The 24,935-nt window shown below is 36.1% G+C and overlaps 1 protein-coding gene across 1 annotated transcript; it reads right to left on the bottom strand.

Moving 5' to 3' along the window:
- Positions 1-7,977: 7,977 nt before the first annotated feature.
- Positions 7,978-24,420, bottom strand: fxyd6 (FXYD domain containing ion transport regulator 6). The gene is made up of 10 exons (XM_052577220.1): positions 24,283-24,420; positions 24,077-24,176; positions 16,903-16,956; positions 14,086-14,106; positions 13,943-13,978; positions 11,116-11,190; positions 10,673-10,709; positions 10,529-10,578; positions 10,404-10,442; positions 7,978-10,308 (listed from the first exon to the last, which is right to left on the bottom strand). The coding sequence occupies exons 2-9, from the start codon at positions 24,084-24,086 to the stop codon at positions 10,414-10,416; spliced, it is 312 nt and encodes a 103-aa protein (XP_052433180.1). The 5' UTR covers positions 24,087-24,176; positions 24,283-24,420; the 3' UTR covers positions 7,978-10,308; positions 10,404-10,413.
- Between the last annotated feature and the right edge of the window lie 515 nt (positions 24,421-24,935).

Below are 24,935 nucleotides of genomic sequence, written 5' to 3'. Positions count from 1 at the left end.
AGAAATGGTGCACATGCATGCACACACACACACACAAACACACATATGTTACCACGGCCAGTTGAATGCTTGATTGGCTGACGACCGTTATAAGGTGTGCAGTTATTTTCTGGGAACCGCATTACAGTTCAATATCACTTCGCCAGATGATTTCAGTTGTTTCCACTGATCGTGATCAGAAATCGTGGCCTAATGCTAAAAGAGTCAGACTCCTAACCCAAAGGTTGTGGGCTTGAGTCTCATACCAACAGGGAGGTAATGTACAGTGCTCTCTCTTGCCTTCATATCACGACTGAGGTGCCCTTGAGCAAGGCACCAATCCCCCAACTGCTCCCTGGGTGCTGCTGCACTGGCTGCCAACTGCTGCTCTCTGTGTGTGTGTGTGTGTGTGTGTGTGTGTGTGTGTGTGTGCGTGTGCACTTTGGATGGGATAAATGCAGAGCACTAATTCTGAGTGTGGGTCACCATACTTGGCCATGTCACTTTCGGAAATTGGGAAAATAGCAAATACAAAAGTTGTGTAAACAATGCCATTTCAGTGTCACTAGGAGCATAGCCAACAAGGTCTATTTAAGATTTAAAAGAAAAAAATATATATTTCTTGGAAAATCTGCTGGGCTATAAAGCACAAGTGGCCTTAATTATTCTTATTTTTTGGTTTAGAAAAGAAGAATGGCCAAAGTAGATGTATTCATAGATGTATTCACAACTGACATGAGCTAAGCGAAGAATCATATATATGTCAGAGAATTATTGATTTCTATGTGGAACTTTATAAAAGTGAACATGTGGAAGGTAGAAAACTCTGAAGATTTCCTGAGTGATTTACCACGAGTAGAGGACACAGCTAATGCAAAATTAGAGGAACAATTAACTGAGAATTAGTTATATGAGGCTTTGCACAGTATGGACAGTTGAAGAGCTCCAGGAATTGATGGCCTCACAGTAAGGTTTCTATAAATTTTATTGCTGTATCTTAAGCAGTGCTTTTTTTTGGACACTCCTTTTAAGTTGTAGGTTTTAAGTTTCTACTTTTAATTGAAGAAGAGATGAGTTTATAATGTGATACAATAATGGATGTGCACCTGATAATGATGACTCTTTTTTTATTCCTAATATGGAGTTTTTCCTGATTTTGCAGAAGAAGATTTTTCTCACCCATTGATAACTTTATGAGATGAGTGTTAAAGTGTTGAGCAAAGATAAGCTCAAAAGTAAAACAGATATGCCTTGGAAATCACACTTTGGGGTTGATGAGAGTTATAAACCAGAATGGAGAATAGTATAAAAACCACCATTGACCAAAATTACTGGAGTCTTGAAATGGAAATTAATACATGGAATTATTGCTGTAAATGCATTTGTAAGTATTATTAATCAGTCAGCTGAAAGTAAGGAACCTTTCTGTGAAAAATAGTTTAATTTTATTGATTGATGGATGGATTTATTTCTTTATTTATTTTAAATGTGGAACTTTAAGTGTTTGGTGTGGAGTTGATGTGAGCTTTTAACAAGAATCATCTTGCTAAGAAATCAGATACACCATGGAGATTTTTCCTTGGTTTAAACGAAAATGTAAAACCAGAATGGACAGTTAATTTAAACTCCATTTTCAAAAAAAAAAAAAAAAAAAAAAAAAAAAATTGGTGGTTTTAATTAATATTTTTCTGAAAGTATTTTATTTTGGGGTTTAAATACAGTCAAGGAAGGAAACATATCTGTCGGTTGCTGAACTGCATTTTTATATATTATAGGAAATGTATATAATTGTATAATTGTATTGTATAATATATATATTATATATAATGGAGCTCTTTGTATGATTTCTGACAATTATTTAACTTTTGCCTTGTAAAATATATGGGTTTGCGGTTGTATAGTTGTGTAGATGTTAGATTTGGTAAATTGTTTGCAAAGATGATGGTGAAATAAAGTTCTGAAAACTTGGTTTTCAACACCAAACAGTTTTTTTTTTCCAAATCAATGGTTTAATGAAATGTTTAACAATTAAATCAAAGCTGTAAGTGTTAAGTTAAACATGATGATATGACTTTTTCCAAACGTACAGGCTTTTCACATCTCAAAACCATCCAGTATAGAAATGAGCCATCTTAAATGTCTTCGTCCACATGCTTCGCCTGACACACACACAGAATACAGAAACATTTAAAAACATTTCAGCTCGGATCAAATGCACTGTTCTCTGTGTTTTTCTTTTTAAAGGACATTTCTCATTATATATATATATATATATATATATATATATATATATATATATATATATATATATATATATATATATATTAATTTTACATATGTGTATATATTACATAACGGTCAGTTTCAAAGTAAACCTACTCCAGTGAATATATCTAGCAGTAAAAAAAGTGACAACTACTTTGTTTAAAATGACAATATTTTTTCACTAAACATTGACCACTAGATGACACCAGAAACACATCAGTAAGTTAAGGGTGCTTACCTTACGCTTGCCACACCGTCTGATTCGGTTACCTACAGGCCCAGACATTCATTACACATCAGTGATTTGATATGACTCATACAACACACACACACACACACACACACGCAGAGGCTAAAACGTACCTGTCAGGAGGAGGACAGATAGTACCACAATGACCCCAGCAAAGATCAGGCCTCCAATGCGCAGATTCTCATAGTCTGTGAATAAAGATATTCTGATTAAGGAAAACAAGACGCAAAATTCTGATTAAAACATTCTGAAGATGATTTAAAATGATATCGTTCTCCTGTCTCAGATGTGGACCTGGCTATTCTAATGAATTATAATTATTCTTAAAGAGTTAAAGCTCTTGGTCTTAATGGGCTTAGCAGAATTTGGAATATTTTATCCTGGATATTAAGAATATGACCATCAGGCAGTATTTATAGGTAATCAGATTATTATTGTCCACATATACAGAAAACTGAATTATTCAAGAGGAATTTGCTCATCCTTACCATAGTAGAAGTCAGCATCTGATTCTACTATAGGGACTGGAAACAGAGAGACTCAGAATAAAATCAAATGAAATTAGGCACATATATATATTTTTTAAATTAAGAAATCAGTGAATATACTGTATATATATATATATATATATATATATATATATATAGATAGATAGATAGATAGATAGATAGATAGATAGATGATAGATATAAACTATATATAAACTAGTAGTATATACTATATTGACAAGCCACCTAGTATTTTCAGTGTTTAGCAGCAGCTGTCAACTTGTTGGTTATTCTCATACATCCCTAGTTATAACGTTCAATAAAATCATATCACCTTGGAGCCATTACAAATCATTGTTTTTAGCTAAAAATAGAAATCCTTATGCATTTTTTGTCTTTCATGTAGACTACAAAAATGCTGTGGGGCCTAAAAATGCAAACTTAATTCAAAGTGCACATTTTTTAAAACTATACCATTATAGCCTCTGTGTAAACTACAAAAACATGATTTTAGATCTTTAATGATATATATATATATATATATATATATATATATATATATATATATATATATATATATATATATATATATATATATATATATATATAATTATTCCATAGCCTTTCCTATTATATATATAATATCCCCTAGGCTAGGGAATAAGGGGTATGTGATTTCCCAAAAGGATTTAGTTCTGTATTTGTTTTGTGGTCGAGACATGCCCTACTTCTGCCCAGAAGTGAGAAAATGACAGAGTAGAAGAGGAAATCAAGGTCTACAGGGAAAACATGGCATAACTGTCATTTTGAGTTTCACAATCCAACACAACAGTCTGAACTGAAACACCTAAAATAACATGCAAACACAGACCTGCAAAGGAAGTGGTGTGGATTTTCACTTCAGTTTATTTGAATAGCGCTTTCAGAATAGATTGCTTCAAAGACGTTTTAAAGGAAGTAATGGCTTAATGCCTATTGAGTAAGTCAAAGGCAGCTATTTGCAAAACATAAATAAATAAATAAAAATCTGCCTAAGTTAATAAGTGTTTGTGTGTGTGTGCTTGTGTATATAAGGCAGAATAGGCAGAAGAATATTAAACACTGCATCAGTTGAAAACAATTTCTATCGCAGAAACGCCCATATTCATAAATTCAGCTATCATTCCATTTTAATGCACATTTGGTGCAACAACAAACCATAAACCCATAATGCTTTGATTGTTTTTAAATGTTACCAAGAATCTCGGTGTGATTTTTGACAGTGCTTTTAAATTTGAAAAACAGATTAGTTCTGTTGTAAAAGCCAGTTTCTTTCAACTAAGGCTGTTGGCTAAAGTCAAGCCCTACCTGCCACGTAAGGAGTTTGAAAGTGTAACTCATGCTTTTATAACATCTAGACTAGACTACTGTAACTCTTTATATGTTGGTCTGGATAAGTCATCTCTTCAACTATTACCATTAGTCCAAAATGCAGCCGCTCAGCTTTTAACTGGGACTAAAAAGAATGAGCACATTACCCCTGTCCTAGCTTCACTACACTGGCTTCCTGTCCGCTTCGGGATTGATTTCAAGATTTTATTGTTTGTTTTTAAGATTTTAAATGGGTTGGCGCCTGCGTATTTATCAAAGCTTTTACATGTCCACGCTCCCGTTAAAGCATTGAGGTCATCCAATCAGGTGCTCCTCAATGTTCCAAGAACTAGGTTAAAAAATAAAGGTGACCGGGCTTTTTCACTGGTGGCACATAATTTGTGGAACAGTTTACCTGGCTGTACACATGAGAACTGATCAGACTGTTGGAATTTTTAAGTCATTACTTAAGACACACTTGAAATCCTTGGCTTTTATTTCGAGCTGAGCTGTGACGTTGTGATGTTTTTACTGTATTTGTCTTATTTGTGTGTGACTTTTTATTTTTATTTTCTGGACATTATTAAGCATTTTGGTCAACCATGGTTCTTTTTAAATGTACTATATGAATAAATTGATCTGAACTGAACTGAACTCCAGCTCTCATTAGCAGTGTGAAGTAGAGAGTGGAAAATAAAAGTACAAATAAAACTCTTTAAAATTAGACTCACCTGCTCCAGAAGACATGGCTGCTGTCTGTGGGTCACGGGGCAGAATGGCAAAACTGGCAATGTAAATCATAATAATGCATTATAATCCAACAGTCTTAGCGCTTAAAATAGCTAACTGCTGCATGCAGTTCAGTGTATTTGAGTTGAATACAGTGTAGTGAATAGTGTCATTGTTGTAATTAATGTGGATATCTGTACACGATCATTTGTTACTGCTGAAAAGCAATAAGCCCCTTTTCTCGTAATTTCATAAACCTTCACCAAAATCCCACATTGCTTTGTATGCACTGTACTCGCTGACTTCTAGCCTGTCATTGATTTGGATGTACTTCAATTTCATTTCATGAGTGCCCACTACTGGCAGGACTCGTGTATGGAAGGCGGATGGGGGCAAAAGTCTTTAAATGGGATGCGTAAAATCTGTCCACATGCAGCAATTTTGAAAATGTTTGTTTTATATGAAAAGAAATTTACATTCTGGCTGTGTTAGGTGTTAGTTTTAGCCACATTTCGTATATGTGTTTAGGCGCACAGATTTATCACATTATGCTGAAGAATTTTCATTGAATGTGCCTCTCTATGCACACCGATTCTGGCCGTGTCTGAACGTATAATGCTTTTAAAATCAGTTTTACCTTTAGATTTATCCACATATACATTATTTATTTTGTTCATTGTGCTATTGCTTTACCGATATATGCTGTGCTAGAGTAATTTAATTAATGTTACAGTGTAAATTAAGAGTTTTCTACCTTCATTCTAAAAAATGCTGGGTTGTTTCAACTCAGCTATTGGTCAAATAAGGACTAACCCAACTTTTGGCTTAAAAATGTATTGTAAAAATGTATATAGTGGTGGATAGTCCATGTTTGACCCAAATTTGGATTTAAACAATCCAGCATTTCTTAGAGTGTGAGAAAATGTACAAATTCATTATCCCTCATGAACAAATATACCCTCTGATGTTTGCATTCAAGCATACCAGTATACCATTATGACATCTGTTGTTTGTATACATATATACCAATGTACCACACATATTTGCAAATCACATATGCAAATATATTCAATTGGCTGCTCTGCATATTGTTCCATTAATGCAGAAACCATTATGTTCAGACAGTCAAATTTCACGCCATCTATTTAATTATTTTGGCCCCGTCTGCCATCCATAGCCTTGCAGTGGGTTTAACCCTCATAATGCATTCAAAATCTGTTCACAGTTTTATATTAGTACTATTTTCATGTAGTCTGTATACTGTATAATAAAATGCATCAAAAGCACACAAGATTTAAATGATTTTTTAAAAGAACCAACACTGAAACCAATATACTGACCTGAAGAACATAAAGAACCATACAGCTCAACTCAAAAACAGCAACCAAATTTCTTTATTTCTTTATTTTTATTTTTTAAAGAAAGGTTTAATTGCAGATCCTCTACATTTCTCTCATTTCAGTTCCTCCAGGCTTTCTTAAGGATAGTACTTATATTGATTGCCTTCCCAATCCATATCTCATGAGTAATGATTAACTTATGCTTCTTTGAAGAGAATGTGACTCATAAAGCCTCAGTCAGGGCAGTTTGCCTTTCAGTTCTACACGCAGATCTTGTCAGACAAACCAACACTTCAGGTCCATGATATTACATTCATCTGTAATGCTTTGCTCTAGGGCACAGTGGTTTTAGCTTATTGTTAATTCCTTGCTTAAACAAGCAACAGCTCTTGAGCTAACCTTTAACCACTTCACCACACCACCCACAATTGGACACACTTACAGTGACAAAAGTTTTTAGTGACAAAAACTTTGAAACATGAACAGTTACTGTAGCAAGTTGACCCCAAAATTACTCAATAAATCCAATATACTTTCATATGTTAAGATACACTGCTACCACATGTCCATTAGAATTTGTTTAATTGTATTTTTTTTATGTTATTAGCTTAAATTGACCCCAAAATGCTAACTTGAAAGTGTTAAATTTAAAGTGACTCAAAAAATGAATAACACACACACACACACACACACACACACACACACACGCACACACACACACACACACACACACACACACATATATATTAATAAGCTTAGTTGGTAAAGCATTGAAAAATAATTTTAGATGAATATATAATAAGGTCATTTAGAAACTACACAAAAGTCTCTGGGACCCCTACAAAGCGAATTTTGACAAAAAAACATGAGCATGAACATGCAACCTAACATGCCCCAAACCACAGTTGTCATGTCATGAACATAAACCAATAAAAAAAAAAACATTGTGCTTGTCAAATCTGACCATTTTTAGAAATTCTGATGATTAACATGCTGCAGAAATCCATAACTCAGTTACCATCTCACCTCACCTGTACTGTGGAGAGCTCCCCTTCCTTCTGAGGTCTTGACTACTGTGAGAGCGTGTCTTTAGTTCTGGTGTATTTCATCCCTCTACCACTCCCTGACTCCTAGAGCATTCGTAAATCTGACCGCCCAACCATTCTTTGAAACACATTTATTAGCCCATAAACACTGGCCTTCAAACTATGATAAAATACCGCTGGGCCCAACCTTTGGAGTCATTGCCCAAGGGAAGTCCAATTACATCACAGTATAAAATGCTGGGAGTGATTGTGGCCAGATTCTGTCTAGTCGCCTATAACCAACAGGCCTCAGAGAGCTTTGGTAATTGACTTCAGATACTCAATTTTAGTCGACAACATGGTACTAGATGCTACAATGGTGTCAAATCGATCATTCTGATGGATAACCAAGTCCAAACGGTCTTAAATAAAATTTTACCTGATGTACTGAAGAGAACCATCTTTTTCTGGCAGGTGATGTATGACCTTTTTAAAAGAACCAGAAGAAGAGAGACTGACTGAAGCAACAGAAACGAATTCACACACCGATGTCTGTTTCAGACAAAGACTTTATTTATTTTGAAGCACAAAGAGCGGCCAGCAGCTGCACAGATATGAGACTAATATGTATTAAATTCCTCTCTGATAGCGAAGCATCTGTAGCGTTAGACTGTGTTCTTCAATACATTTGATTAATATTCTGTGAAACGCTTCTCTCTTTATAAACTGACCTACATTTCTACAGCTCTCATGGGTTTATCACAGCAAGTGATTTGAGGAACAACACACAAACATACATACGCAGACGCACACAAATCTAAAGGTTGGTCTCTTTAGAGGCCGACATTTTGGTCCCAATGAATAGTGTTTATAAATATGAGTGATAATAGTTCGCCCAATAGTTAGTTCGTCCAAAAATCAATATTCTACCATTGTTTACTCAACCTCATGTGATTTGAATGCCAAGTTCACCATAGATATGGTGTTACAGATTGGAATTTAAGTTGCTTGAATCTCATTCACGCTGGCTTACATTAAAATATGGTGCAGAGTTGATCACACAAAATGCACAAACTAACATAGAAGAACGCCGAAAGAGATTTGAAAGCTACATTGGAGATTTTCAGCAAATAATGATTAAAATTTCCGTCTGTTCCTTCCTTGTGTATATTTCATAATATAAAATACAGTTTTCTGGTGCTTTTTGTTTGCACCAAAGTCCCACCCTTATGAAAATTAACCACAGTTTGAATAATAATAATAATAATAATAATAATAATAATAATAATAATAATAAAACATGGTTAGCACAAATTAACTATGGTTTTGCTACAAAAACCATACCACTACAATAAAACCATGTTTAATTTTCCAAAGTATAGTAACTATTTAAGGTTTTTCTAGATGTATATTTTGCTTTATTTAGTTTGTCCACCAGGTGAAGAATACTGCCCTAGCATGTTGTTTCAAGGTCAAATAGGAAACTACTTTTTTTTTTTTTTTTTTAACTAAGGTTCTTTTCAGCTCACAACTTTTAGATAGATATGGCACAGACACTAAACAGGAATAAAACATCCTTTGTGCTCATGTTTTTACTAACTACGTTGAAAAAAATAAATAAATTGGCTACACATGCACTAGTATACTTTATGCTTTACCTTACTGTATGGAAAACAGCTGCTTGGACATTAAGCAAAATATCTCCTTTTTGTGCTCCACATAACAACGACAACCATCTCAAGTTTACTGGCATGAGGGTGTGTAGACAATAATAAAATATTTACATTTCTGGGTGAACTATTCCTTTATGAAAGTGAATACGTAGGCTACAGAAGGCGTGAGATAGTCAAGGTAAAGGACACAGGTATGTGGCACTATGGTGAAGTGAACTGCTTCTGCGGGCTCACTCTCAGGCCGCAGACGGTTAGACTATGGGTCCGAATGGGGGCTTTGAGCCCGGCAGTGTTTCAGCTGATCATAGGAAAGTGGTATAGCGCCCCCTATGGTACAGTGGTGGTACTGTGTTGTTTTTGTGCTTGGTCTGGGAAAAATGATTGAAAGATTGTCGGGAGAAGGAGCCCTGAATATGGGCGTACACACACACACACACACACACACACACACACAGATTTATACAAGCTCTACCATACACGCGCACACATGTAAACAGTGTATATCCAAATATATATTCTGCATCACATATGAATCAATACTTAAATTAAATACTTTAAATATGTGTGCATATAATCTATATAATCTAAAAGAGAAAAAAAACAGCAGATGCGACACAAATGAGAAATTGCAAGTGTTCTTACCAACAATAACAGTAGCAGTTATTCAATGTTGGATGTTAAAGCAAAATTGTTTTAGAGATACAGTTCATCCAAAAAATTTAACCATGGCATTTTTTTTTCTTAGGTTTTTTCATTATATAATAAGGGCTACATGAAGAATTTTTAATATGATCTCTTTTTTGTGATCAACATAAAGAAATAAGTGCATACAGATTTAGAACGAAATGAGAATATTCATTTTTGGGTGAACTGTTCCTTAAACTGCACATAAAAGTTTGATTGGAGAGGAGCCAAACATGTTAAGAATGATTTGCAGAAAGTGGCTAGTTTTGCTAAAACATTTCACTCAAGACGGACTGTTGCAAAAGGGCACAGACGAAAAGACGACTACGGTTACTGTTCACGTGACAGGACTAGAGGTCTACGTACAAGACACTGGCCCATTAAAATCCCAAGTCATCAGCCTCCCCCAACAAATCTCTGTCTCCTCTCTATCCTCTCATAGCCATGGTCTGGAATCAGCTTCATCATCATCCGCATCCGCAGCATCAGTGAAGTCGTTCAGCCACAGCTATGTGTTCAACAGCACTGAGAAGAAATAAAGCCGATATTACAGCAAGCTCCCTGCTTTTTTGGTCATTTCTGATTCCATAATCACACTTTCATAAGGAAAGTATATGTACCTAGATTGTTTCAGTTCTCTGTTTTAGGGGTCTCCTTGTCTTTATGAAGAAGAAGAATAAAATAACTGTTAAAATTGTTCTTAAAGATGACCAACGTGTATTACAAGATATAGAACTGATCTCACCCTTGGGGACCATGGGGTTCTCTGCTTGAGCTTCTTCATCCCCCGGAGCCCTGAGGAAATATATAATATGAAGAAAATTATAACTGATGGTTATAAACTCATACAACACATGACAGAGAATAACAGAGGTTCTATAGGACTAACCTAGTCTTCTGGTTTATACTGCAGCGGCATCTGCGGCCTGAAGGGTGCACACAAGCAAAACAGTTTAGATCAAACGGATGAATGTCGAACCATACAAACGACCTGTCGGCTTTATTTTGTGATAATGACTGGGATAATAAGGGACAATAATCTCTTACAAATGTTATTCTTGTAACCAGACTGAAATGTTGATAGCAAGCATGTGTTAATTTCTATCGCTGCCACTGAGTGTGACATATATTCATGCATCTCTATTTGATAATAAAACTTCATCTCATGCTCAGTTGAATAAAAGCACTGCTGTATAATTGTTATCTATTGTGCTGTTCGGCAGCTCAGTTTAGCTATTGTGCTCTGATCTCTTTTACACTAATTTCTACACCATGTAGTTTCTGAATGAAGATGTTGAATTAAAAAATATTAAATAAAACAATGTTTCTTACTGAGAATAAGGAGCACTCCCAGAGCAAAGAGCACCACAGCAAACGCCAAACCCCCGATCCTCAAACTCTCATAGTCTGGTTGAGAAATAAAGGATATTAATTTTTGGAGTTGTCTTTGAAGAAAAACTCAAGCTTATGTGGAAAACACACACACACAATTTCAGTTTGCAAACCAGTTTACTTATATAATGCAATATTCTCAGATGAAATGGGATATTCAAAGATAAAATAAATAAAAAATGGTACGGCATGGGACTTTAAATTGCATTTTATCAGGGATAATTATGTACTGCATTTTAATTACTATTAATGAAGAAATAAAATGAAAAAAAGAAAAATGAAAAAAAAAATCATAGATTTCAAGTAACATTTAATTAAACGTGAAATTTTGAAGTAGGAAGACTGAAATAGTATCTTCTAAAAATTATTATTATTATTATTATTATTTTATTATCTTTTTTTTTTTTTTACAGTTTTTATTATTTTTTTTTTATATATATTTGTTACTGTAGAAGACTGAAATAGTTTCAGGCCAGTGTTGGTTATTAGTTATTTGACAGATACCTAAATTCAATATCCAAAGCATTTTTCCAAAGAAAATCCCTGGAAAAATTTGGGGTTAAGGTACCATGCTCAATTGTAACTTTAACCAATAAGTTACCACCATCCATGGGTGTTAAGATGAATTTTCGTTTCTGAATTTTGTTACTCCAAAATAATCTGTCAGCAGATTGCAGGTTTTTGCTTCTAGCAAACTCGAGGCATGATGTTGTAACTGTGGCCTCACTCAGAAGTGGCTCGTCTCTAGTCACTCTCCAACAGAGGCTAAACCTGTGTAGTGCTAAAGTGGTTGTTGATATCTCGGCAGTCAAAAACCTTTGGAGCTCTGCCAGTTAGAAACTGGCCTTTTGGTTTCTTCCCTGACAACTGCCTATCTGGGTGAACAGCTTCATGTACTATCTACAATCGTAGTGGTCTTTTCTAATCTTTCTCTTCTTTATAGTATCATCACAGAGTTCCTAAGAAGTGTGATGTGATGATAGTATGTCTGATGTGAATTTCTTTCCTTTTTTTTTTTTTTTTTTTACATGCGAGGCTCTATTTACACCTGGAATGATCTTAGGTTAACCACATGTTTGATTGACAGGTCCTTCACAGCTGCCCAAGATGCATCAAGACATATTAGTATTTGGAGTGCAAATGTGATGTGGTCACATGCTGAAATTGTGGTTTGAGTGGATACAGACTGTTTTGGAGCACAATTTGACCTGTATTTTTCATATTTCATCATATTAGTCACATCAGGCAGGACAATTCACAGATTTTCAGATGTTACATAGTGTCTGGAGATGTTAAAAATACTGTGTAAAAAACTAATTTAGATTACATTTTGAAATAATGAATTTGGGTGTAACTGCTTTCTAAGGCAACAATTGATGTGACTGTATGAAGTGTGACTATACAGGTAATGGAAGTAGAGGTCTTCACAGTGCACCCGAGAACCGTCGACCCCGGACTCGACCCGGGACCCGTACGGGTTCGGGTCTATATTTTAAATCATCAGCCGGGTCCGGGTCGGGTCCGGGTCGGGTCCGAATCTATTACCTCGGGTCCCGGGGGTGTTTAACATTGTGTGTAATACCCGTGCGATCGGAGTCATCGGACTCGGATAACATCCGGCCGTGATCAAAGACTGCTTGTGTTTTTTGTAACTTGCAACTTGTAAAATTAGGAAAAGAAAAGAGTGAGCCAAAAAAAGTGATCTTTCTCTCTCTCTCTCACTCGCAGACTCAAGAGTTAATACAAGTGCACACACGGTAATGCTTGCAGACTTGACACACTCATGTTTAATATATTTCAAATCAGCAACACAATCTGAGGTGAACTGTCACATGAATGTTTTCTATGACGCTCAAATTGCGTTAAAGCATTTTAGGTTGATAAAGCTAGCACGCATGTGCAGTTATGTTTCTATGGCAAGCAGTGAGGGACACTTCGACCGCCAAACCGCGTTTTACATTTTCTCCCGTTTTTATAATATTATAAATTAACCGTTTAATCTTAAAGTTTTAGTGGTTCAGATTCAGACTGGATGCAGAGCAGAGAGCACATACAGAGATCAGATGATAGCAAATAAATAACGTCAGTGGCCATGGCATTGCACGAGCGATCGTTATTATAGTTCAAAAGGCAAACAGTGTAAGTTATTATGCGAATTAAGTCGAGTCAGAATGTACATGTGCACAGTAGCATTTGTCATCCGTCACCGTGACATCAAGTGGACTTTTGAAGCTGAAATAATGAGTGGATTCCGCTTGGACTTGGAATAACGAGAGGAATAACATGAATAACTTTCTTTTCGGAAGATTGTAATGCTTCACAGGCAGTCAGGTACAAGGAAGAGAGACCACGGCTCTTTAAATTAGGTAAGACAAAAAGCGGTATTCTTCGCAACAGGTTTATTGACTAGTAATAGCAATTTAAGGTGGAATATGTGAACGTCGGGTCCAGTCGGGTCTGTGTCTTCCCGGCGGGTTCGGGTCCAGATTTCAAATAATATACGGGTCCGGGTCGGGTCCGGGTCGGGTCCGGGTAGGCATTTCTCGGATCTACACGGGTCCGGGTCCAGCTTTTGAAATAATAGACGGGTCCGGGTCGGTTCGGTGTAGTACATTTACGGGTCTCTGTCGGGTTCGGGCACGAATTTTTGGACCCGTGAAGACCTCTAAATGGAAGCCAAGTTATATTCCACTTTCTATGTGTACCTGCTGTAAGAAGTATGTTCCTTATATTCCCTGTGCAAGCTTTTGTAAGTATTGATTCTTACCATATACAAATGTTTCCAATGGCTTCTCTTTTCCATCTGACAGAAAACAATAAGAGATTATGCATGAAGCCATTTGCCTTCTATACATATATATGGTAAAACAGAAATATGTGAGGTGGTAAATGCAATAAAGCAGAACTTGCCTTTGTTAGATTCAGACAGAGCTAAGACAGAAGATCAATACAGAAACAAAACCATTATAAGAAGAGTGAAACACATTAGTATTATGGATCTTTATATTCACAAAACAACCACTGACTGAATCCAAACTATTTGTTTGTGGTGGGTGTTTTTGCTTGTTGAGAAAGATCTCAGAGCCCTAAGCTAAATGCAATATTGGCAGGAATATGACATTGCCTAATGAATGTGTGATCCGATGCAGGCATAATAACAGGGTTTTGACAGGGTCAATACAATTTGTTGTATTTCAAACTCCATTAGACTAAATCAATGCCTGTGAGACAGGAGGGGAAACTCATAATGATTAACATCTTACTGATTTGTCCTCTCTGTAGCACTGAAATGAGTTTAAAAGTGATTTTCAAGCAGTTTAGGATTGGTTTTGTGCTTTTAAATTTGTCAAACTTACATCAAATGTTGATTGTATACTAGACTAGAATCACCATCAAACTGAAATAAGTATTTAAGGAGTTAACAGTCTTAAATACAAGCCCGGAAGTTTATTGCATCAAATAATCTATTAACAAATATATTAATATGCCACTTGGCAGTTGATAATTTGACAGGTGAAGATATTTATAGCTTTATTGCTCTGTTGATCATTTGACTTTGAAATGAAATTACATATTTCCTCTTTTCACTCATCCTCACACAAGAGGTGATGGAGACAGCAAGGTAAGAGGAACTTTATGGAACACAAAAACAGGCAATGAAAAATGACAGGAAGTGAAAGACTGAAGGTACAGTAGAATGAACAAAGCATGACAGACACCTGAAGGAAGAGTGGGAAAAAAACATGACAAAAAAGGCATGATGGAAAATAACATACATATATCAGAAAGAAGGAAGAAAGAATGAAGGGAAGAAAATGACAGTGAAGAATGGATGGATGGACGGATGGATGGATGGATGGATGGACGGATGGACGGACAGACGTAAAGAAGGAAGGAAGGAAGGAAGGAAGAATGAAGGGAAGAATGAATGGAAGAAAAGGATAGTCAAGGAAGGACGGTTTGGAAGAAGGAAGGAAAGATGTAAAAGATGGAAGAAAGAATGAAGTGAAGAATAAATGAAAGAAAAGAAATGATGACAGAAGGAAGGAAGGAAGGAAGGAAAGGATGAAAAAGACAGTGAAGGATGGATGGATGGATGGATGGAAGGAAGGGAAGAAAAGGACAGTGAAGGAATGATGGACAGATGGATGGAAGGAAGGAAGGACAGAATGAAGGAAGGGAAGAAAAGGGACAGCAAAGGAAGGAAGGATAGAGGGAAGGAAGGAAGAATGGATGGATGGACAGATGCATGGAAGGAAGGAAGAAGGATGGATAGATAGATGAAGGAAGAAGGATGGATGGAAGGGACGGAAAGGAGTGTGAAGGAAGGAAGGAATGATGGAAGGATGAATAGACGGATGGAAGGAAGAATGAATGGAAGAAAAGGACAGTAAAAGAAGGCTGGATGGTTTGATGGATGGATTGAACGAAGAATGGTGGGAAGAAAATGGATCAGGAAGAAAAAGAAAAAAATAAGGGGAGGAAGTGACAGAAGGAAAGAAGGAAAAAATTCAATGGATGGATAGAAGGAAGGGACTATGCAGGAAGAAGGAAGGAACAATGGAAGGAAGGAACAATGTGAGAATGAATAAGGAAGAACCAATAATAGGGAAAAAAAGGAGAAAAAATAATGAAGATCAGGAGGAGACCACGAGAGGCTTCCATATCTGCAAACTTTGTTGAAAAATAACTGGTAAATTACCGCTTTGAGATCAAGTTTAAACAGCATCTTTAATATCTGCCAGTTATCTAATTTGAGAAATGGTCAAATTACACCAGTAAAATGTCATTTCTATACCACACCAATTTACTGAAATGTGACTGCGAAAAGAAAGCCAGTGATTCTGATAACATTACTGGCATCTAAATGGTTCCATGAAGAACCTTTAACAACTTTTCTGTTGTGCACAACATTATTTATACAGGAACAATTTTTTTCCGATGATTATGAAAAAAAAAAAAAAAAAAAAAAAAAAAAATATATATATATATATATATATATATATATATATATATATATATATATATATATATATATATATATATATATATATATTGGAACCTTTATTTTTAAGAATGTATGGTTAAATTAGCAGAATATAGTCAATCTGTCATTTTCAAGGTACAGAGTTTGGAAGAAAAGAAGAAAGGAACCATATGAGGGAAAGAAGAAAAAAGGAAGAAACAATGAAAGGAAGGACTGGAAAATAGAGAGAGGGAAGAGCAGAATGTAAACTTGTGGTTGCAGTGTGAAAGATAACCAGATAAAAATTAGTCTGACAATCAGCAGTGCTTTTAGCTGTGGTTTGCTGACAGCTGAAGGATACATTTTTTTACCAGTGTAGAGAGCTGCGTGTGTTTCATGTGGCCTAAATTTGGGAAGGGTGGAGTCTCTCAGAGGACTGAGATGGATGGGAGTGTTATTTAAATAGATGCTCTCATTTCACAAATGAAGTTTGTTTGGCAAAAGCAGGACAGCAATTCACAGACATGTAAAAGCACATATACAGCACAAACACAGAGCTGAGTCCAGTGAAGAACTACAGAGAGCACACACACACACACACACGCGTGATATCAGACTAGAGAGGTCACTGATCAAATTCTCAGTTAAGAACTCTAGGATGGCGCTAATGTGTCATGTCATGGCTTTTCCCCATGCTTTTCCAGTTCTTTCCAATCCCAGAGGACACAGGGAGTCGGGAGTGAAAGGGAGGGGGCACTTACCCGCCACATAGACTAGGAGGGAAAAAAGGAAGACCAGAACAGTTTCCATGGCAACTGCAATGGGGAGAGAGAGAGAAACAGAGTGAGAAAGAGATAGTAAACAGAGTGAGAATCGGTGTTAGTGGGTTACATGACTAGAGTTCTCACAAGCTCACATTATTTATAATCACGATAATTCTCTATCCTTGACTGGCATGCTGTCATTGTATCTATGCGTCATTGAAAGAGCACAGTCAGAAAGCCTGACAACAGGTTGAATTTAGACTGTAGACCCAGAAATCAGAAATATGCATCTTGCGGTTTTTAGAAAATGTTCCCTCTTTTTTTCTTTTCTGCCATTTTATGAAATGTCTTGGTTAAAGTTGTCATACAACAGCCAGGATTGCCTGGTATGTCCAAAATATTTATTACATTTTGAGTAATTAAATAATTACATTTCACAATATAAACACAGACACTATCATTCAAAAGTTTGAGATTGGTATTATTTAGTTAGTCTCTTATGCTCACCAAATTAGTGTTAATCAAAAACACAGTAAACCAGTATGGTTTCATGTATTGTAATTATATAATTAATGTATTGTATTATTTAATTAATGTAATATATTTTAAAGTATAATTTATTTATTTCATGCAAAGCTGAATTTTCAGCAGCCATTACTTCAGACGTCAATGTAACATGATTTGTCAGAAATCATATGCTGATCTGCTGCTCAAGACACATTTCTTATTATTATACATGTTCAAATTGTTAAAAACATTTTTACAAATATTACTATTAATATTCATGTTATAAAATAATAGTAATAACAACAACAACAATAATAATAATAATAATAATAATAATAATAATAATAATAATAATTATTATTATTATTATTATTATTATTATTATTATTATTATTATTATTATCCAACTTAACCTTGTAGTTTGCATAGCTCGAAATCTGTGGAAATGTGGAAAACGCTGCAAACACATGTCATACAAATCTGCCTTCAAAATGAGCTGTTTTACTGGGTTTTTCTTTTTTTTTTTTTACTTTCTGTCAGTGAGTGCTGTAATAACATTTATCATAGAAGGACAAAGTCATTTGTTCTGTGTCATGGGCAGGATATTACTGGATTCTGCCGGTAGTCCCACAATCCCTGTGACAGCTTTCAGGGACCCAGTCAGAGCAGTGTCATTTACTAGAACATTAAGCATTGGAGAGCCATCGACAAGAAAATGACACGGAGCAGAGCAGATTAACTGCCCTTGACCACAGGAAGGACATGTATCATTCTTCTCTGAGTGTTTCAACAAATGGATTGTGTCACAGGAAAAAGATTTCCAAATGGACCATTAATTTACCAAATCACAACACAGTCATTGAGATAGCTTTCAAACTTTTACAAATTTAGACATGTAGATTTAAATTATATTTCTTTCTTTCTTTTTTAATCTTTAAGTCATTATATCAGGTTATGGATATTTGTTCACTCATATGGGTTTCTTCACACACAAGACAAATACATGTTTAAAACTAAAAATACCAAACAACCCTGCTGCTTCTGAAACCTTTAGAGCCAAACCTTCCATCGCCACCCTGCTGTTAAGTAGGGCACCATCATGTCGAAATGGTGTCATGGTCAACCTGTAAAGGGAACAGGGTCATTCTGAGAAAATGTGCTTCCCAGGACTAACTGATGAAATTAACATGATGCTGCTAATTTATATCACACTCACCTAACTCAATTTAGTGTGCAATGCAACACATATAGCCATAATACAATACAGTTATATTTGTATGACAGGAAAGTATTGGGTGGGCTCAAGGTGGGAACTGAACTCAGGTTGCTGTGAGCACAGTTGCACTATATAACCACAAGGCTATCTGCGCCAACACATGACGCACAATTTACACACATTAACTTTAGATACTTTGCTCCGCCAGTGAAAATAGTTCCACAAGTCAAAGCACAGCCATTTCAACATGCAGTAACATGCAATAGTGGTATTCCCTTTGGATCATTTACAGTATCAGTTCGAACTGAGTTAAATGATTCAATGACTCACAGAGACAATTACTTATCTCAACCCATTGCTGTAACAATTTAACCTGGATAAACAGTCAGTAAAATCTCAACAATAATGATGGAAGCCTGTTTCCGCCACTGAATAAAACAAAAATACATCTCAAAATTGCTTCATATGAACTCACAATTCTAATTCCATAACAGACTGAACTGACTTCCATAACAGACAGACAGTTTGTCTAAATTAGAAAAACGCAACACGGACAAGTGAAAAACCTTTGTGACCTTGTTTATGCAGATTTTTTTGAGAAAACACAATTTTGTCTTTATTACTGTTCTATTCAACTCTGTTATTCTGTGACATTCCCACTCTAAAATACATATTTGACCTTTCTGACATCATATTTAAGGAAGTGGCATCTCTTTATCAGTGTTTCATTTCAACTGCACTTACACTGACCTTTCTGAAATTCAATATTTGAACTTCAGACATTTCACAGACGAAACAGTGGCGCTACCAGAACTACCTAATGAACTATTGAACCTCATTTGATATTTGGCAAGTGAAAAACTCGGACCGTATACTTATCGGACAACATTCTGAACACGGGACATATTAGTTTTTGGATTAATTTGGATTTTCTGTCTGTAGAGTTATTATATTCAATGCAATACTGTCTCATAATGTTGTACTCATTAGATTCATCATTTTACAGATATACAGTAGCAGACCTCTTGGCTACCAGATGTCCAAACAGCAGAAGGGACAAATGAGCCAAAACCACAAGGAAATGAAGGACATCTGGGAAATATTGTTATCTACCATCTTGGATAACCTCATGTTCTTTTCAACTTTATCTAGAGACACATTGCTCTACAGCTACCTTATGTGTGATTATGTTAACACAGCATAATAACGCCCTTATCTTGGTCTTTTTTTAAGAGCTTCAGTCTTATCAGCATGTCACCCATTCCAGAGGCACTGCAGTCTGCTAATGGACAATATCAGTCTCAGTGAATTCACAAGGAGAAGAAGTGTTTGGAATGAGCCGATAACAACGACAAAATTGTTATTCTGTTTAACCAGTTCAATCTCACCTGAAAATACAGCCTTGGGTCACGATACTCAAACATGGTAGCAGTATTACTAAAGGCTATTACAAACATTGTATCATGTGATGTAACATGGTATTGTGTGTATATTGTAAACAACAGACACTGTCTGTTAGATCAGCTTGACTTCTCTCTTCCCAATGGCAAGCAGTCTCTTAGAGACATGAGCAGAAACCATCCACACTTGTGTTTCAATATCCATCACAGTAATGAGTGCCCACCCAAAAAAATCATGCCCCGGCCAAGTGAATTTTATCGATGGCACTGATTATAAAGAGAGTTAGAGGTAGGGATAGAGTTAGGATTATTTTTTACAGAAATGTACTTGGATAAATCACTTGTGCCTTACTGACCTCAAATCATTTTCTGTGTGGAAAGAAAATCAATAAGCAGTCAATGCTTGACTAAACAGACACCTGTTAATGGTCTCTATACAAGTATTTACCAAAGTGTGGGTCTCTACACTAGGCCTACGTGATAGTTTCTCTTTTTTTTAGAATTGTTTGAAATGGAGGGAAACATTTTGAAAGTATTCTTGTTAAATATGTGTTTGAAATAAGCCCTTATAACCTTATTCACTGTTCCATACATTAGAGCACAAATAAAGTCTTTGCATGCACAGTATTCTTATGGTTGGGATCCATTTGCTCGGCATCTTTTGAACTACAAGTAAGTAGTAGCCAGTCTGTCAACTCACGGGCACTAGAAGACGAGACTTGTTAGGCTTCAATCATCAAACACAGCCTCTGACCTCAGCAGACATATTGACAGAGTGCTATAGTTAGATGCACCAATTCATTTCTCCTTCTGAGTAAAAGCCTCCCCAGTCAGTCGCTGACCCGTGTAATTCACCCTTAAAGTCAATTGAGACCATGTTGTCGGCCACGGATATTTCCTGTGCTCCCTGGAGGACAAAAGGGAGACTGTCGCTATATCTGGATAGCTTGCGAACGAGACGAAACATAATTCACTCCCATTGACTGTCATATGTAGCAAATACAAACAAACCACTGCTTGCACAAACACACAAAGGGATTGGTAGAGTCGGCCTAGATTATGTACATTTCTTTCTTTCTTTCTTTCTTTTATTTATTTTTATTTAAGAGTTTTAGTTTTAAGTGCTTGCACTCTTCACACTGTTTTTGAGTGTCCCACCAAGAGCACCACATCGTGAACAGAAGAGCATCTTGTGTAAGACGCCAACCAGTCATAAACGAAGTGCATATGTTGTTGTGCTATTTTTGTCGGACTGGTTTCGTCATCAAATACAGCTTGATCGTGTAAGCAGTAGTTACTAGACTATATGTCCGAAGCTGAGAGAATCTGACCTCATTAATATGACTCACGCTATGAATGAGAGCAAAAAATATCATCAACAGAGCCTGGCACCGGCTGAGAGCTCTCATGACTAGGTGTAAGAGGACTGCAAGTGTTTACACGCATTCATTCTGCCAGAAATGGAGCAGTTTCCCTCCCCATCTAATTAGCTCTCTTTTATGCTATTTAGGCCCACTTAAAACACCAGCTAGGGGGGAGACTTCTCATGCCAGTTGCCATCTCTATTTTAGGCAGAATTTGTTGGGAAATGTATGCAGATGAAATCAATATTTATTTTCATTGACTTTTACACAAAGTGGTATTGTGATATTTCTGTTTCAGGAACATGTGTGGGAACACCTGGATTTACCCTACCTGGATTTCTGAATAAATTGGTCATTAAACAATTAAAAATGCTACGACATCATGGTGCAAATGGGTACTGTAGATGACCACCTGAAAACAGAGTCCACATAACACAATCACAGAATGGTAAAATAGCACAATGTAAAAACAACAACAACAAATATTATGTGTAAGTTTCCTTTTGTGTGTGTGTGTGGTTTTTCTGTAATGCTGTGGTGTTAATTATTATTATTATTTTTTTTTTTCAAGAAACTTAAAGGATGGGAACATAGACGTGTATGTAACATTCTGTAGTATGCTGTAAAATGCTAGTGCTTTTATTCAAGAACATTCTGGAACTAGTCATAAAAGACAAAAGCTTTGGATAACTCATTTTGATAACTGTTTATGTTAAACTGTTGTTGTCCGCTCAGTATTATGCACGTACCATGTAACTGTTATGCATAAGTAACAACAGATTATTTGTTTTAGTTTCATGAGCACTTTTAATGATACACAAAAAGTAATCAGCACATCAAACTTCATGAAGAAACATAAAAAAGTAAAGCAAATTAAAATGAACTATAAAAACTAAAAATTTAAACTTTTATTATTATTAAAACAGCATAATGCACATATAGAATAATAATAATAATAATAATAATATTTAGATGGTATCTATCATAATTTTACATCCAGCACACACTTGAGTATTTGCCATGAGTTTAGAATGGTGTGCCTGTTTCCCTCCCCTCCCTCTGTTTTTATCTGCAAAATTATATCTAAAGTATTTGCGATCAACTTAATAGCATCCCTTTCATTTGGAAATAATGTGATACAGTTTAAGTAAACTGCTGAAATGTCTACGGGGGTGTTGATGACAGAAAATGCTAGTATACAATAGACTGCGAAACAATATTGACACACTGTACTCTTTCTTTTCTTTTTGGCAAGCTCATATTATTTCTGATAATACACTGGCTGTCAAATGCAGTGTCACACACAATAAGTCCTTACCATACTTCAGCAGAACAATATATTTATGTTCAGAACATTGTTTGTGACAGATCCAGGATTTCTGTTTAATGAATAACATTTCATTGTGAACAATAGGTCATCTTTGACTATTTAAGGTGAGACCCTTCTCCAGCCTTTCATCACAACCGTAACGAGGGTAAATTGTATCCATGACAACAAAGCTTTCATTGGCGCGTTGCCAGACGAGGGTGCAGAAATATTGCTATGGCAACTGTATCCGTCAGGTGATTACGATTATGATTAGTTTTGAAAGAGATAGCGCTGGCAACCTGGAAACTGAAATTGATGGCTATCATTGTTTGATAAAACGCAGGACAATTCCTTGTCTAGACATTCTGGCAAATCAGACATTATTTGGAAACGCGATGGCATTAACAGCACGTCATAAAAATCATATAAACGCGGGATATAAGATGCAATTAATAAATGCATAAATTGTAAGGGACGAGTACAATTAGATAATCATTTCCCCAGACTATAATGGTCACCTTGTTTTGTGTCCCCCTGAAGGGGTCTGTTGGTGTACATTCTCCCACTTGTTTCACTTACAAAACCAAACATGTTATTTTGATACGAATTGCAATAATATGATTTTAATTCAAGAATGAGAAATGAAAAAAGAATGAATTATGAAGAAATGTGTATCCATTGACCAATCAGAATCAAGTATTCCAGAGCGCACGTGATGAGCGCTTTAACTCTGCGCCCTCCGTTAACGAATCGATCAGAAACCGAAGATAACGCGCTACCTGTTGTGCACGGAGCTCAGTCGTGCTCATTACCGGACCCCTCCCAACCTGTGGATTTTCTTCAGCACGCATACTAAAAGCTCTTTTTTTTTTCGTCTATATTTTTCACGCGATGATATATTTTCCCCCTCAGTAATTCAACTCTAATCCGCTCGCGCGCCATCAACATTCATTCTAGACGAATAATTTCAGACATTTTCATTATTATAACACAAATAAACCACTCCATAAATAATATGCCATAACATAACACACAGTTATGTTATGTATAATAACGCATAAAGCACGGACACACCCTCGCGCAACAATAACATTGTCATTCTACAGCATTTTATACTCACACATTTGTTCAACAAACTCAAATTCACTTATGCTATGTGTGAACTAAATTATGCATCTCAAGATAAAATCGACACTGTCCGTTTATTAAATGTTTTTATTACTTAGACTGATGATGTCATTGGAGTAAACGCGAGGCTTGACGCACATCATTCCAAAATTCCTTCTTTATAATGAGGAAACATCACGCAGCATCTCTAAGACTAAAAAAAAACAACAGCACACGCCCTAACTGGATAAGTGACTCCATATCCTACCTCGTCTCATCTCTTTAAGGGTACTTGTAGGTAGATGGGCAACAGTGGGTCAAATGCTGCTTCACGATCCGCACGTCTGTAGGGGTCCTCAGGTCGTTGTCTGTTAAGTGGATTTTTTGCGTTTTGAGAAGGAACGAAAAGTTATGAATGGTTAAAAATCCACTTAAGCGAGCGTTCGATATTGTATAGCAGTCAACAAGGTTCACCTCCTCTTTTCTGATGTAAATATATTGACTGTTGGTTTGTCCCTCGTCTCTTCTCTCCCGCTCTCTCGGTTCCCGCCCCGCCACGCGCGCAATGAGGGATACCGCGCGCGTTGGTCGCGAGTAGTGGTTGGTTGGTGTTTATAAGCAAGCATGTACGGGAACATAACACAAGCCTTCAAAGCTTATCTAAAAGTCTATGCAGAGTCTTTCGAACTGACTCCAAAAAAATATTCAATACTGTTTTTTTTTTTTTTTTTTTTCTCGGCGTTCAAATGAGATATCTTTATTTTGGTTTTCTTAAACAGCAATTAGTTATAATGCAAAGCAAATCGGAACTTTTACTGAACTCTTCAGGTTCTCAGACGACTCTCCTGAGAAAAAGACCAGCGTGCGACCTCACATTCAGACGAGATCTAAAAATATCTCAAATGTGTCCCCAAATCTGGACTGATACCCAAGGCAGTCAATCAAAAGTATAATAAAGGCTATATTAACCTTTGTCAGTCTCTCTTTTTTATTCTAAAGTTGTTCTAGGAGAAACAACTGGGACAGATGTGATTCTGCAATAGTATTATACCCAGGATTGGAGTGGTCTAGCCTACTAGTTGAGGTACTTTTTACATTTTTGAAAGTCAGTTGCTGCATAGATACAT

The sequence above is a fragment of the Carassius gibelio genome, chromosome B15, assembly GCF_023724105.1.
Source record: "Carassius gibelio isolate Cgi1373 ecotype wild population from Czech Republic chromosome B15, carGib1.2-hapl.c, whole genome shotgun sequence".
Taxonomy (NCBI): domain Eukaryota; kingdom Metazoa; phylum Chordata; class Actinopteri; order Cypriniformes; family Cyprinidae; genus Carassius; species Carassius gibelio.
This window is presented reverse-complemented; position numbering and strand designations above follow the sequence as displayed.